Source organism: Salmo salar, chromosome ssa10 (assembly GCF_905237065.1).
Source record: "Salmo salar chromosome ssa10, Ssal_v3.1, whole genome shotgun sequence".
Taxonomy (NCBI): domain Eukaryota; kingdom Metazoa; phylum Chordata; class Actinopteri; order Salmoniformes; family Salmonidae; genus Salmo; species Salmo salar.
Window position 1 is genome coordinate 74,158,407 of NC_059451.1, and position 14,030 is coordinate 74,172,436.

Genomic DNA, 14,030 nt, shown 5'->3' on the forward strand with positions numbered 1-14,030 from the left:
CATCGACAACTGCCACCCTCGAAGCAGCGTTACCCTTGCAAAGCAAGGGGAACAACTGCTCCAAGTCTGAGTGAGTGACGTTTGAAACGCTATTAGCGCGCACCCGCTAACTAGCTAGCCATTTCACATCGGTTACAGCAGCCTAATCTTGGGAGTTGATAGGCTTGAAGTAATAATCAGCGCAATGCTTGAAGCACAGCGAAGAGCTGCTGGCAAAACGCACGAAAGTGCTGTTTGAATGAATGCTTACGAGCCTGCTGCTGCTGCCTACCATCGCTCAGTCAGACTGCTATATCAAATCATAGACTTAAATTATAACATAATAACACACACAAATACGAGCCTTAGTTTCTGGATTCGACCATATTAATGACCTATCATCTCGAAAACAAAATGTTTATTCTTTCAGTGAAATATGGAACCGTTCCGTATTTTATCTAATGGGTAGCATCCCTAAGTCTAAATATTCCTGTTACATTGCACAACCTTCAATGTTATGCCATAATTACGTAGAATTCTGGCAAATTAGTTCGCAACGAGCCAGGCGGCACAAACTGTTGCATATACCCTGACTCTGCGTGCAATGAACGCAAGAGAAGTGACACAATTTCACCTGGTTAATATTGCCTGCTAACCTGGATTTATTTTAGCTAAATATGCAGGTTTAAAAATATATACTTCTGTGTAAAGGCATTGATGTTTATGGTTAGGTACAGTCGTGCAACGATTGTGCTTTTTTCGCAAATGCGCTTTTGTTAAATCATCTCTCGTTTGGCGAAGTCGGCTGTCTTTGTTAGGAAGAAATAGTCTTACAGTTCACAACGAGCCAGGCGGCCCAAACTGCTGCATATACCCTGACTCTGTTGCAAGAGAAGTGACACATTTTCCCTAGTTAAAAGAAATTCATGTTAGCAGGCAATATTAACTAAATATGCAGGTTTAAAAATATATACTTGTGTATTGATTTTAAGAAAGGCATTGATGTTTATGTTTGGAGCAACGTGTACCTAAGCGATTATATGCAACGCAGGACAGGCTAGATGACTACACATGGTTGATGATATTACTATTTTAACTAGTGATTATGATTGATTGTTTTTTTATAAGTTTAATGCTAGCTAGCAACTTACCTTGGCTTCTTATTGCATTTGCGTAACAGGCAGGCTCCTCGTGGAGTGCAATGTAAAGCAGGTGGTTAGAGCGTTGGACTAGTTAACCGTAAGGTTGCAAGATTGAACCCCCGAGCTGACAAGGTAAAAATCTGTTGTTCTGCCCCTGAACAAGGCAGTTAACCCACCGTTCCTAGGCCGTCATTGAAAATAAGAATGTGTTCTTAACTGACTTGCCTAGTTAAATAAAGGTGTACATTTTTTTTAATTTTTTTTAAACAATCGAGAGAATGCCAAGAGTGTGCAAAGCTGTCATCAAGGCAAAGGGTGGTAACTTTGAAGAATCTCAAATATAAAATCTATTTTGATTTGTCACACTTTTTTTGCTTACTACATGATTCCATATGTGTTATTTCATAGTGTTGATGTCTTCACTATTATTATACAATGTAGAAAATACTACAAATAAAGAAAAACCTTGAATGAGTAGGTGCGTCCAAACTTTTTACTGGTACTGTATCTGTGTGCAGTTTGAACGTAGTTTCTGGAGCCATTGCTAACTAGCGTTAGCGCAATGACGCAGTCTACAGGAGCCGCTAGCATGCTGAGGTGCCTACTGACTGTAGTGATACCTTTTTCATGTGATGAAAATGCCAACATATAAACCTGCGTGCTGCTGTTGCTAGCCTGGCTCCCACTGTATTTGACTTAGTCTTTGTGTAACCCAACCTAGTGGACTCACTCATCATACATGATACTCTGTAGTCCTTGGCAGGGTGTGTGTGTGTGTGTGTGTGTGTGTGTAGATGTAGGCTACATGTGTGTACGAATGTGTACATGCTGTATGTGTTGTGCGTGTGATGGTTGTGTGTGGAGGCTTGTATATCCAGTCCTAACTACCCGACTCTTGAAATCAATCTGTGCCTTTAACAATAGTTCAAAGTCTGCGTTAAAACAGTTTTCTTTTGGAGGAGAGTGCTGGTGTTCTGAGTTCTCAACTTCTGATGACACCGGATCCTCTTCATCTCTTTAACAAAAGCCAGCGTGTGGGATGGAAGGATAATTATTAGCTGTATTATTCAGAGCCTACATAGCAGCTCCACTCAAAGGGCTACTTTAAATGTCTGTCTATGCCACCACGTACGCAGACACCCACATCGCATTATACATATACACACACACACTCACACACTGATACCCACACAAACTAATGCACGTACACACACGCATACACACGTATACATGGACAGGCAGACGGACCGACTCATGCGTGGACACACACACGCACCCACCCACACCTCTCCGCACTTTGAATGGGAATGACCTCGCTCTGCCCCTCTCAGAATGCACCAACAACCACTCTCCTTTCCCTCCTTTCCTCCCTCCTTTCCTCCCTCCTTTCCTCCCTCCTTTCCTCCCTCCTTTCCTCCCTCCTCCTCCCTCCCTCCCTCCCTCCCTCCCTCCCTCCCTCCCTCCCTCCCTCCCTCCCTCCCTCCCTCCCTCCCTCCCTCCCTCCGTCTGTCCCTACATCTGTCCTCCGCCCTGCATTTCAAACACATTTCATCTGGAAACCTTTAAATAGACCTGACCTTTTTGACTGAACACACACCCACTCACCAAATAGATGTTTTGAAGCAATCTGTCTTTCTCAGCACGGGGCTCTCGCAAACCTGCCAGCTGTCTCACGCCAGTAGATACGGAGACAAATGTCTCCACTCAGGATTGGGTGAGATGTCAGTGAGAGTGGAGGCTACATCCCGAAAGGTACCGTATTCCCTATTTAGTGCATACATTTTGACCAGGACCATATGGGTACTGGTCAAAAGTAATGCACTATTTAGGAAATAAGGTGCCATTTGTGACGTAACCAGCTGTTCAAAGCCAACATATTTAGTCTTTGATACACTACATGACCAAATGTATGTGGACACCTACTCGTCAAATATCTCATGGCAAAATCATGGGCATTAATTCATATGGAGTTGGTCCCTCCATTGCTGCTATAACAGCCTCCACTCTTCTTGGAATGCTTTCCACTAGATGTTGTAACATTGCTGTTAGGACTTGCTTCCATTCAGCCACGAGTATTCGTGAGGTCGGGCACTGATGTTGGGCGATTAGGCCTGGCTCGCAGTAGTGTTTCCAATTCATCCCAAAGGTATTCGATGTGGTTGAGGTCAGGGCCCTGTGCAAGCCAGTCAAGTTCTTTCACACCGAGCTGACAAACCAATTCAGTATGGTCCTCGCTTTGTGCACAGGGGCATTGTCATGCTGAAACAGAAAAGGTCCTTCCTCAAACTGTTGCCACAAAGTAGGAAGTGCAGAATTGTCTAGAATGTCATTGTATGATGTATCATTAAGATTTCCCTTCACTGGAACTAAGGGGCCTAGCCCAAACCATGAAAAACAGCCCCAGACTATTATTCCTCCACCACCAAACTTTACAGTTGTCACTATGCCTTGGGGTAGGTAGTGTTCTCCTGGCATCCACCAAACCCAGATTCGTTCGTCAGCCTGCCAGATAGTGAAGCGTGATTCATCACTCCAGAAAACGCATTTCCACTGCTCCAGAGTCCAATGGCGGCAAGCTTTACACCACTTCAGCCGACCCTTGGCATTGTGCATGGTGATCTTAGGCTTGTGTGCGGTTGCTTGGCCACAAAAAAAACATTTTATGAAGCTCTTGACAAACGGTTCATGTGTTGATGTTGCTTCCAGAGGCAGTTTGTAACTCGGTAGTCAGTGTTGCAACCGAGGACAGACGTGCTAAGCGCTTCAGCACTCTGCGGTCACTTCTCACTAAAAGACACATGACAGCCCGCTTGGAGTTTGCCAAAAGGCACCTAAAGACTCTCCGACCATGAAAAACAAGATTCTCTGGTCTGATAAAACCAAGATTGAACGCTTTGGCCTGAATGCCAAGCATCACTTCTGGAGAAAACCTGGCACCATCCTTAAAGTGAAGCATTTGAGGTTGCAGCGGCAGGGACTGGGAGACTAGTCAGGATCAAAGCAAAGATGAACCTGGCACCATCCTTACGGTGAAGCATGGAGGTTGCAGGGACTGGGAGACTAGTCAGGATCAAGGCAAAGGTGAATGGAGCAAAGTACAGAGAGATCCTTGATGATATCCTGCTCCAGACCGCTCAGAACCTCAGACTGGGGTGAAGGTTCACCATCCAACAGGACAACGACCCTAAGCACACAGCCAAGCCAACGCAGGAGTGGCTTCAGGACAGGTCTCTGAATTTCCAGCCAGAGCTCGGACTTGAACCTGATCTAACATCTCTGGAGAGACCTGAAAATAGCTGTGCAGCAATGCTCCCCATTCAACCTGACAGAGCCTGAGAGGATCTGAAGAGAAGAATGGGAGAAACTCCCCAAATACAGGTGTGCCAAGCTTGTAGTGTCATACTCAAGAAAACTCAAGGCTGTAATCTCTGCCAAAGGTGCTTCAAAAAAGTACTGAGTGAAGGGTCAGATTTTTTTTTTTTATGTAAATGTGATATTTCAGTTTTTTATTTATTTATATAAAATAGCCAAAAAATCTACAAACATGTTTTTGCTTTGTAATTATGGGGTATTGTGTGTAGATTGAGGGTGGGAAAAACAATAAGGCTGTAACGTAACAACATTTGGAAAAGGAGTCTGAATACTTTCCTGTGTGTGTGTGTGTGTGTGTGTGTGTGTGTGTGTGTGTGTGTGTACAGTTGAAGTCGGAAGTTTACATACACTGTTGGAGGCATTAGAACTCGTTTTTCAACCACGCCACAAATGTATTGTTAACAAACTATAGTTTTGGCAAGTTGGTTAGGACATCTACTTTGTGCATGACACAAGTCATTTTTCCAACAATTGTTTACTGACAGATTATTTAACTTATAATTCACTGTATCACAATTCCAGTGGGTCAGAAGTTTACATACACTAAATTGACTGGGCCTTTAAACAGCTTGGAAAATTCCAGAAAATGATATCATGGCTTTAGAAGCTTCTGTTAGGCTAATTGACATCATTTGAGTCAATTGGAGGTGTACCTGTGGATGTATTTTAAGGCCTACCTTCAAACTCAGTGCCTCTTTGCTTGACATCATGGGAAAATCAAAAGAAATCAGCCAAGACCTCAGAAAAAAAATTGTGGACACAAACACAAACACTTGCATCTTTCTTAGCGAGGGATGGAGAGAGAGGGGAGGGGCACCGTATAGGCACGTTGGCCACCAGGCAGACAGTCAGAACCGTGCACGAGGCCTGTCTATCGGCAATCAAAACCTGTATCTTGCAATGAAATGCTGTATCTCGCAATTTCCTGGCTTGCAATGTCAAGCAACTTCAGTCAAGCAACTTCAGTCAAGCAGGGCCTACCATCAATGAATTGGCTTGGATATTGAGATGAGCGAGATGCAACTCTACGCTCTCCCTGTCACACACAGTATCTGTGCATGTGCACGGGTTTACTTCACTCTGTTCTGTGCGGTAGCCAGGGCACCAAAACAGTGGAGTAGTTGAACTTCGTGCTGCAACGCTCTTAGTTGATGCGGAAATAGACCCACTATGCTGTTTACGTTCTGTGTCTACATAAAAAAAACATTGTTTTTCGGTTATGGATTTTACTTGACAATAAGGATCTCAATTTTGTTTAAACATTCACACCACTACTTAGTGAGCAGCGCTTGCTGATGTCAGATGGAGACACTACTATATATATATACATACATACATACATACATACATACATACATACATACATACATACATACATACATACATACATACATACATACATACATACATACATACATACTAAGAGGTTAAGTCACCTGCATTGGGATGGGGTGGGCATAGTAGCCAAGTAACCAACATTTGTTTACATTAATGTTTACCTCCCTTGATGTGCCAATCAAGATTTGAGTGTCCTTACGTACCTCCTCAGCACTGTAGGTAAATACCACACCGTACATGGAGAGGGTTGAGCTCAGCGCTAAAGCCAGTGTGGAGTGGGTTATTTCTCTCACCATGCTGGGTGGTTTTTGAGAGAAAGCAGACGTTTTTTCTTAGCGGGATGTTATCTGTTATGACGCAGTCTGAGTCCGCTTCACCTGTGTCTCTGTTTAGGTACTCCCACAACATGTTCAAAGCCAGATAATAAGAGTTAACATTTATGTAGTCTTACTTAATACCCCAAACCAGAAACGAACAGAAACAACCCAAAATACCAAACAGCTGCCCATTAAAAAATACCAGAAACAACCAGAAACTACTCCAAACAGCTACCCCCAAAATACCAGGAACAACCAGAAACTACTCCAAACAGCTACCCCCAAAATACCAGGAACAACCAGAAACTACTCCAAACAGCTACCCCCAAAATACCAGGAACAACAGAAAATACCACAAACTACTCTAAACAGAACTCCAAAATACCAGGAACAAAAGAAAAAACCACAAACTACTCTAAACAGAACTCCAAAATACCAGGAACAACCAGAAACTACTCCAAACAGCTACCCCCAAAATACCAGGACCAACAGAAACTACTCCAAACAGCTACCCCCAAAATACCAGGAACAAGCGAAAATACCACAAACTACTCTAAACAGAACTCCAAAATACCAGGAACAACCAGAAACTACTCCAAACAGCTACCCCTAAAATACCAGGAACAACCGAAAATACCACAAACTACTCTAAACAAAACTCCAAAATACCACAAACTACTGTAAACAGCTACCCTCAAAATACTGGAATCTACTAGAAACAACCCCAAAATATCCAAATCAATGTTCATTGGTCGCGTACATAGATTTGCAGATGTTATCTCAGGTGCAGTGAAATGTTTATGTTCATAGCTCCAGCAGTGCAGGAATATCTAACATCCCCACAGCATGATGCTGCCACCACCATGCTTCACTGTCCTCCAGATGTGACGCTTGGCATCCAGGCCAAAGAGTTCAATCTTGGTTTCATCAGACCAAACAATCTTGTCACTCATTGTATGAGAGTCCTTTAGGTGACTTTTGGCAACCTCCAAGAGGGCTGTCGTGTGCCTTTTACTGAGGAGTGGCTTCCGTCTGCCACTCTACCATAAAGGCCTGATTGGTGGAGTGCTGCAGAGATGGTTGTCCTTCTGGAATGTTCTACCATCTCCACAGAGGAACTCTGGAGCTCTATCACAGTGAACATCGGGTTCTTGGTCACCTCCCTGACCAAGGCCTTTCTTCCCAGATTGCTCAGTTTGGCCGGGTGGCCAGCTCTAGAAAGAATGATGGAGGCCACTGTGTTCTTGGGGACCTTCAATGCTGCAAAAACTTTATGGTACACTTTATGCTTCGACACAATCCTGTCTCTGAGCTCTACGGACAATTTCTTTAACCTCATGGCTTAGTTTTTGCTATGACATGCACTGTCAACTGTGGGACCTTATATAGACAGTTGTGTGCCTTTTTACAAAACGTCCAATCAATAGAATTTACCACAGCTGGACTCCAATCAAGTTGTAGCAACATCTCAAGGATGCTCAATGAAAACAGGATGCACCTGAGCTCAGTTCCGAGTTTCATAGCAAAGGGTTTCTGTTTTATTTTGAATACATTTGCAAAATGTAAAAAAAAAAATATTTTCGCTTTGTCATTATGGGGTGTTGTGTGTCGATTGAGGAGGAAATTGTTTATTTAATCAATTTTAGAATAAGGTTGTAACGTAACAAAAATGTGGAAAAAGTGAAGGGGTTTAAATACTTTCCCGAATGCTCTGTATGTTAGACATCATGGATAAGAATTGCCTGAGATGGTGTGGTGGGAACAGCTGTGCTCTAAAACGTCTCTGATGGTACCAAAGAGATCCCTACAATATTATACGAAACAGTTAATCGTGACTTTAGAGTGGATTCGATATACGTTAACGTAGAGGGAAGTAGACAATTTTCATTGTAAAGGATTGGAACCATTTCTCAATGGGCTTTTCCACATTATAATTGAAAAGTTAGGAGCAGGCAAAAACAGTGATTTTCCCTGTTGTAATCAAATCAAATAATTTTATTTGTCACATGCACCAAATACAACATTACCATGAAATGGTAACAAGCCCTTAACCAACAATGCAGTTCAAGAAATAAATAACATATTTACTAAATAAACTAAAGTAAAACAATAAAATTGCATAACAATAACGAGGCAATATACTGAGGATACCGGTACCAAGTCAATGTGCGGGGGTACAGGTTAGTCAAGGTAGTTTGCACATGTAGGTTGGGGTAAAGTGGTTGTGCATAGATAATAAACAGTAAGTAGCAGCAGTGTAAAAACAAAGGGGAGGGGGGGGCGGTCAATGTAAATTGTCAGGGTGGGCATTTCCTATAGCTTGTTAAGGAGCCTTTTGGACCTAGACTTGGCGCTCCGGCACCGCTTGCTGTGTGGTAGCAGTGCGAGAACAGTCTATGACTTGGGTGGTTGGAGTCTTTGACCATTTTTTAGGCCTTCCTCTGACACCGCCTACTATATAGGTCCTGAATGTCAGGAAGCTTGGCCCCAGTGATGTATTGTGCTGTCTGCACTACCCTCTGTAGCGTCTTATAGTCAGATGCCGAGCAGTTGCCATACCGGTCAGGATGCTCTCGATGGTGCAGCTGTAGAAATGTTTGAGGATCTGGGGACCCATGGCAAATCTTTTCAGTCTCCTGAGGGGGAAAAGGTGTTGTCGTGCCCTCTTCCCGACTGTCTTGGTGTGTTTGGACCATGATAGTTTGTTGGTGATGTGGACACCAAGGAAACTCAAGACCCACTCCACTACAGCTCTGTCGATGTTAAATGGGGCCAGTTCGGCCCGCCTTTTTATTGTAGTCCACGATCACCTCCTTTGTCTTGCTCACATTGAGAGAGAGGTTGTTGTCCTGGCACCACACTGCCAGGTCTCTGACCTCCTGCCTATAGGCTCTCATCATTGTCGGTGATCAGGCCTACCACTGTTGTGTCGTCAGCAAATTTAATGGTGTTGGAGTCGTGGTTGGCCACGCAGTCGTGGGTGAACAGGAAGTACAGGAGGGGAATATGCACGCATCCCTGAGGAGCCCCAGTGTTGAGGATCAGAATGGCAGATGTGTTGTTGCCTACCCTTACCACCTGGGGTGGCCCGTCAGGAAGTCCAGAATCCAGTTGCAGACGGAGGTGTTTAGTCCCAGGGTCCTTAGCTTATTGATGAGCTTTGTGGGCACTCTGGTGTTGAACGCTGAGCTGTAGTCAATGAACAGCATTCTCACATAGGTGTTCCTTTTGTCTAGGTGGGAAAGGGCAGTGTGGAGTGTGAATGTGATTGTGTCATCTGTGGATCTGTTGGGGCTGTATGTGAATTGGAGTGGGTCTAGGGTTTCCGGGATGATTGTGATGTGAGCCATGACCAGCCTTTCAAAGCGCTTCATGGCTACCAACGTGAGTGCTACGGGGTGGTAGTCATTTACCTTCGCATTCTTGGGCACAGGGACTATGGTGGTCTGCTTGAAACGTGGGTATTACAGACTTGGTCAGGGAGACGTTTAAAATGTCAGTGAAGACACTTGCCCGTTGGTCAGCGCATGCTCTGAGTACACGCCCTGGTAATCTGTCTGGCACCGCGGCCTTGTGAATGTTGACCTGTTTAAAGGTGTTGCCAACATTGGCTACAGAGTGCGTGATCACACAGTCGTCAGGAACAGCTGGTGCTCTCATACATGCTTTAGTGTTGCTTGCCTGAATGTGAACATAAAAGGTATTTAGCTCATCTGGTAGGCTTGCGTCACTGTGCAGCTCACGGCTTGGTTTCCCATTTTATTGTCTGTAATAGTTCTGCAAGCCCTGTCACATCCGACGAGCATAGTAGGATTTAGTCTTAGTCCTGTATTGACACTTTGCCTGTTTGATGATTAGTCTGAGGGCATTGCGGGATTTCTTATAAGCGTCCTGATTAGAGTCCCGCTCCTTGAAAGCGGCAGCTCTAGCCTTTAGCTCGGTGCGGATGTTGCCTTTCATCCATGGCTTCTGGTTGGGATATGTACGTACTGTGGGGACGATGTCGTCAATGCACTTATTGATGAATCTGGTAACTGAGGTGGCATACTTCTCAATGCCATTGGATGATTCGCAGAACATATTCCAGTCTGTGCTAGCAAAAAGTCCTGTAGCATCCACGTCATCTGACCACTTCCGTATAGATTGAGTCACTGGTACTTCCTGCTTTAGTTTTTGGTTGTAAGCAGGAATCCGGAGGATAGAATTATGGTCAGATTTACCAAATGGAGGGCTAGGGAAAGCTTTGTATGCGTCTCTGTGTGTGGAGTAAAGGTGGTCTAGAGTTTTTGTTTTTTTTCCCTCTGGTTGCACATATGTGCCCTGAGACTGGCGCTGGTTGTTTACAAGTAATACACTGAGGTCATCCCAAATCGTTGCAACATTACATTTGCTGTTGAATTTGATGGGGATCTGTGACCACGTCACCATTGTAGTGGATGGCTGAAAAATACTGTGGAGGGTGGGTGCCACTGCCATCCCCTGGACAGCACTATTGCTAAATGACGATAAAATGATTCATTCCTGTTCAGCCAATATCGCTAATACTTATGCTTATCTGCATAGACAGCAGTACAGACTTTTCTAAGATAATTGTCTATGCTAAGGTAGACCCCAGTATTGTCCCCTGAGACATACTCGTATCTAGAGCATAGTGCGTATTTTCCTGTGTGAAACATAACTCTGCTTGTGTCCCAAATGGCACACTATTCCATATTTAGTGCATTACTTTTGGTGCCATTTGGGATGCAGACCTCTGTCAAAACAACAAACAGCACAGCAGCCTTTTCACACGTCCCTGTGCGTATTGGACCAGAGTGCTTTTTTTCCTTCCTTAACCAGGAAGTGAGCTCTCAGCCGTCACTCCACATCAGCTCCTACAGGGACAGCAGCAGCTCAACTACTATTTGATGGAGGGAATATATTGGGAGGGTGTTGGGTGACGTGTGCCCTATAAAGGCTTGTTTTTAAGTCACTTGGACTGTGTCCCAAATGGCAACCTATTCCCTACATCGTGCACTACTTTTGCCCAGAGCGCTATGGGCACTGGTTTGAAAGTAGTGCACTATATAGGGAATGGGGTGCCATTTGGCAATCAACCTTGGTGGTGTACACAGGGCCTAACTGATTACATCCTAACCCCTGGAAGAAGAGGAATGCATTAGAGCTTCCTGGTACTCTGGGATATCTGGGGACGAAGCGCTGCAAATTGCGACTTTTGTCAGCGATCTCCTTAAAGATCCAAATCTGCCTTTATGTTCTGAAAGGGACTGACTTAACCTACATAGCAAGCAACAACAAGACGTGTTGAAGACTAACTGAACTTAGTATGTATGTGTGATTGGCTTTGCGATATCAGAAGATGCTACACACATTTCTTCCCTAGTTATTTTGAGATGTCAACACTCGCTGGTTCTGGTCCCCCGAGTGGACTGGATGGTGGATATGTCGATGTGCCCATGAGCGGGGCACTTCCCCCTGATTGCTCCTGTGTGCTGCTCTGGATGGGAGCTTCTGCTAAATGACTAAGATTTAATGCAAATGTTGAGAGGTTTCACCGCAGGTGAACTGTATGTTTTTTTTAAATTCATTAAAATAAAAACTTCACTGATTCACTTAGTCTAACTGACGCTGAGTGATTTGTGTTTCATAAATGTCATCAGCCTTATCGTAGGCAGTCAACTTTGACCGTGACTTCGATTTTCCAACTCACCCTCACTCGGCAAGCTCCCACGAGACGAGAGTTGAATGTTGTAGACTGTGTATAGTTGAAAAACATTGGGTGCCGTTTACCTTCAAAGTTTTTCCAAAGCAAAGCGTTATTGACCAGCCCCCCTGCCACCACCCCTCTTTGTTTATCCCCTTGGCAATGGAATTTACACCCCTGATAGAGGGCCCTGCTGTGTCCCAAATGGCACCCTATTTCCTATGTAGTGCAGAAGTACATATCGGGAATAGCCTAGGGACGCAGGCCCCAGGTTGAAATCAATGGAGGCCTTGCCTGGCCTGACCGATCTTTCTCTTTCTATCTCTCTCTTGATCTCGCTCTCTCGATCTCGCTCTCTCTCTCTCGATCTCTCGATCTCGCTCTCTCTCTCTCTCTCTCTCTCTCCCTCTCTCTAGATCTCTCTCTCTCGATCTCTTTCTTTCTTTTCTGTGTGTGTGTGTGTGTGTGTGTGTGTCCGGAATTTAGTGCTGAGCCTGACACTTTATGGCCAGATCATACGAGCTGTCCAGGACGGGGGCCACCGCCACCCCACACATTCTACACAGGCCTGAGAAAGTCAGGGGGGCGAGACTATGGGGTTATTTAGTGCTTGAAACCCACTACGCCCCTAGAGAATGATCCGCTTGTGTCTACATGTGAGCGGAAGGGGGGGGAATCCAACGCAATGACCACAGACTGATTCGATAGCCAGAGATGCTAATTTTGTTCCACTCTGTTTTTTCCCCCTCTCTCCTCCTACCTCCATTCCCCACCACTGTTCCCTCTCTTCTCCTCTGTTCCTCTCATAGCCATAACCAGAGGACCACGACGTTCCGGCACCCCGTGACGGGACAGGTGTCTCAGGAGAACGTTGGTTTTATCCTCCAAGAACAGTGAGTGACTAATCTACTTTTATCTACCCTTTGTGCGACGAGAACTTTTGGTTCTCAGAATATCGCTGGAATGCTAGTTGGTAATGGTCAATAACAGACCTGTGGCCTCTCAGGAATGTCACTGGTGTACATCTATTTGTAACTACGAGTGTGCAAACCTCAAACAAAGCCAATGCCAAGCTGAAGTATCTATATTCATGTGTATTCATTCAGCGTCTCAGACAAATATCAATCTTCAAAGTAAATCCAACTGTGTATTATTTCAAGACTGTAGATAGAGCCTAAGAATTGTGGCGATGGCCAGATATGTCAAGGTATATGGAGCAGGGAAACAATCTATGGAATAGTGGTAAAAGCCAGTACTGTTGGGAAAGCTGACCTTTGGAGAAGTTGGCTTTGTTGGAGTATAGATAGACAGGTAGTTGTTGTTTGGTGTATACAGCATTGGGTGTGAAGTAAAAGGCAAAGCCAGTGTTGTTCAGAAACTGAGATTATGGAACAGAGTGGTACATTAACCCAAATAGGATGTTCTTTCACTCAGTCCCTTTATGGATCATCAAGGTTGGAAGGGTGGACCATGTGCCCTCTCAAATGTCCAGAGCCTGGTCTCCAGATTCCACTTACCCTTAGCTGGCCTCTACCAGGCCATCTTAACCCTGACTGTGTGAACCAAATGGCACACTGTCAGTACAGCTATGATTTATCACCCTAACTGCTCATGAGTTGTGACTTACAAACTCTGGTATATAAGTCTACTGTTATAGGCGCATGATCTGCACATCTTGAAACCCCCTTAAAATCTGCCAGATTTAGAATTTAGCTCAGAGTACTGGTGTGGGATGTCACAACGCAGCGCATTTATCCATCTCTTGCTCTAATTTCTCTTTCTCTCTTTGTGTTCTTCTGCCTTCTCTTTTTTTGGTGCTCTGCCCTCAGAAATTGTGTGCATGGAGATTCTGAAAAAGAATCCCAGGTTTTTCTTAATTCCTGGTTGCATCATTCCCAGATGGAAGATACCCTCCCAGCGTATCCCCTCCAGATTCTGAGAATCCTCCAACCAGGATTTCTGAAAAACCTGGGAACTTTGGGAAAGGAGACTAGCACCATTGGTAGAACCTTGTAGTTGGTTTTACTGAAGATTTTCTATTATATTGACAAGATAGTCGAGTGACCGCTCTAACAATGGGGCGGCAAGTAGCCTAGTGGTTAGAGCGTTGGACTAGTAACCGAAAGGTTGCAAGATCAAATCCCTGAGCTGACAAGGTAAACATCTGTCGTTCTGCCC

The 14,030-nt window shown here is 44.5% G+C and overlaps 1 protein-coding gene across 15 annotated transcripts in view; it reads left to right on the plus strand.

Annotated features, from left to right (window-relative positions):
* Positions 1-14,030, plus strand: part of LOC106561057 (pleckstrin homology domain-containing family A member 7) — a 172,360-nt gene that overhangs the window by 84,325 nt on the left and 74,005 nt on the right. For all 15 annotated transcript variants that reach the window (XM_014124645.2, XM_014124644.2, XM_014124646.2 and 12 more), the window contains one exon: positions 12,662-12,745. In XM_014124645.2, the coding sequence (XP_013980120.1) occupies positions 12,662-12,745 (84 nt within the window). The remainder of the gene's footprint in view (positions 1-12,661; positions 12,746-14,030) is intronic.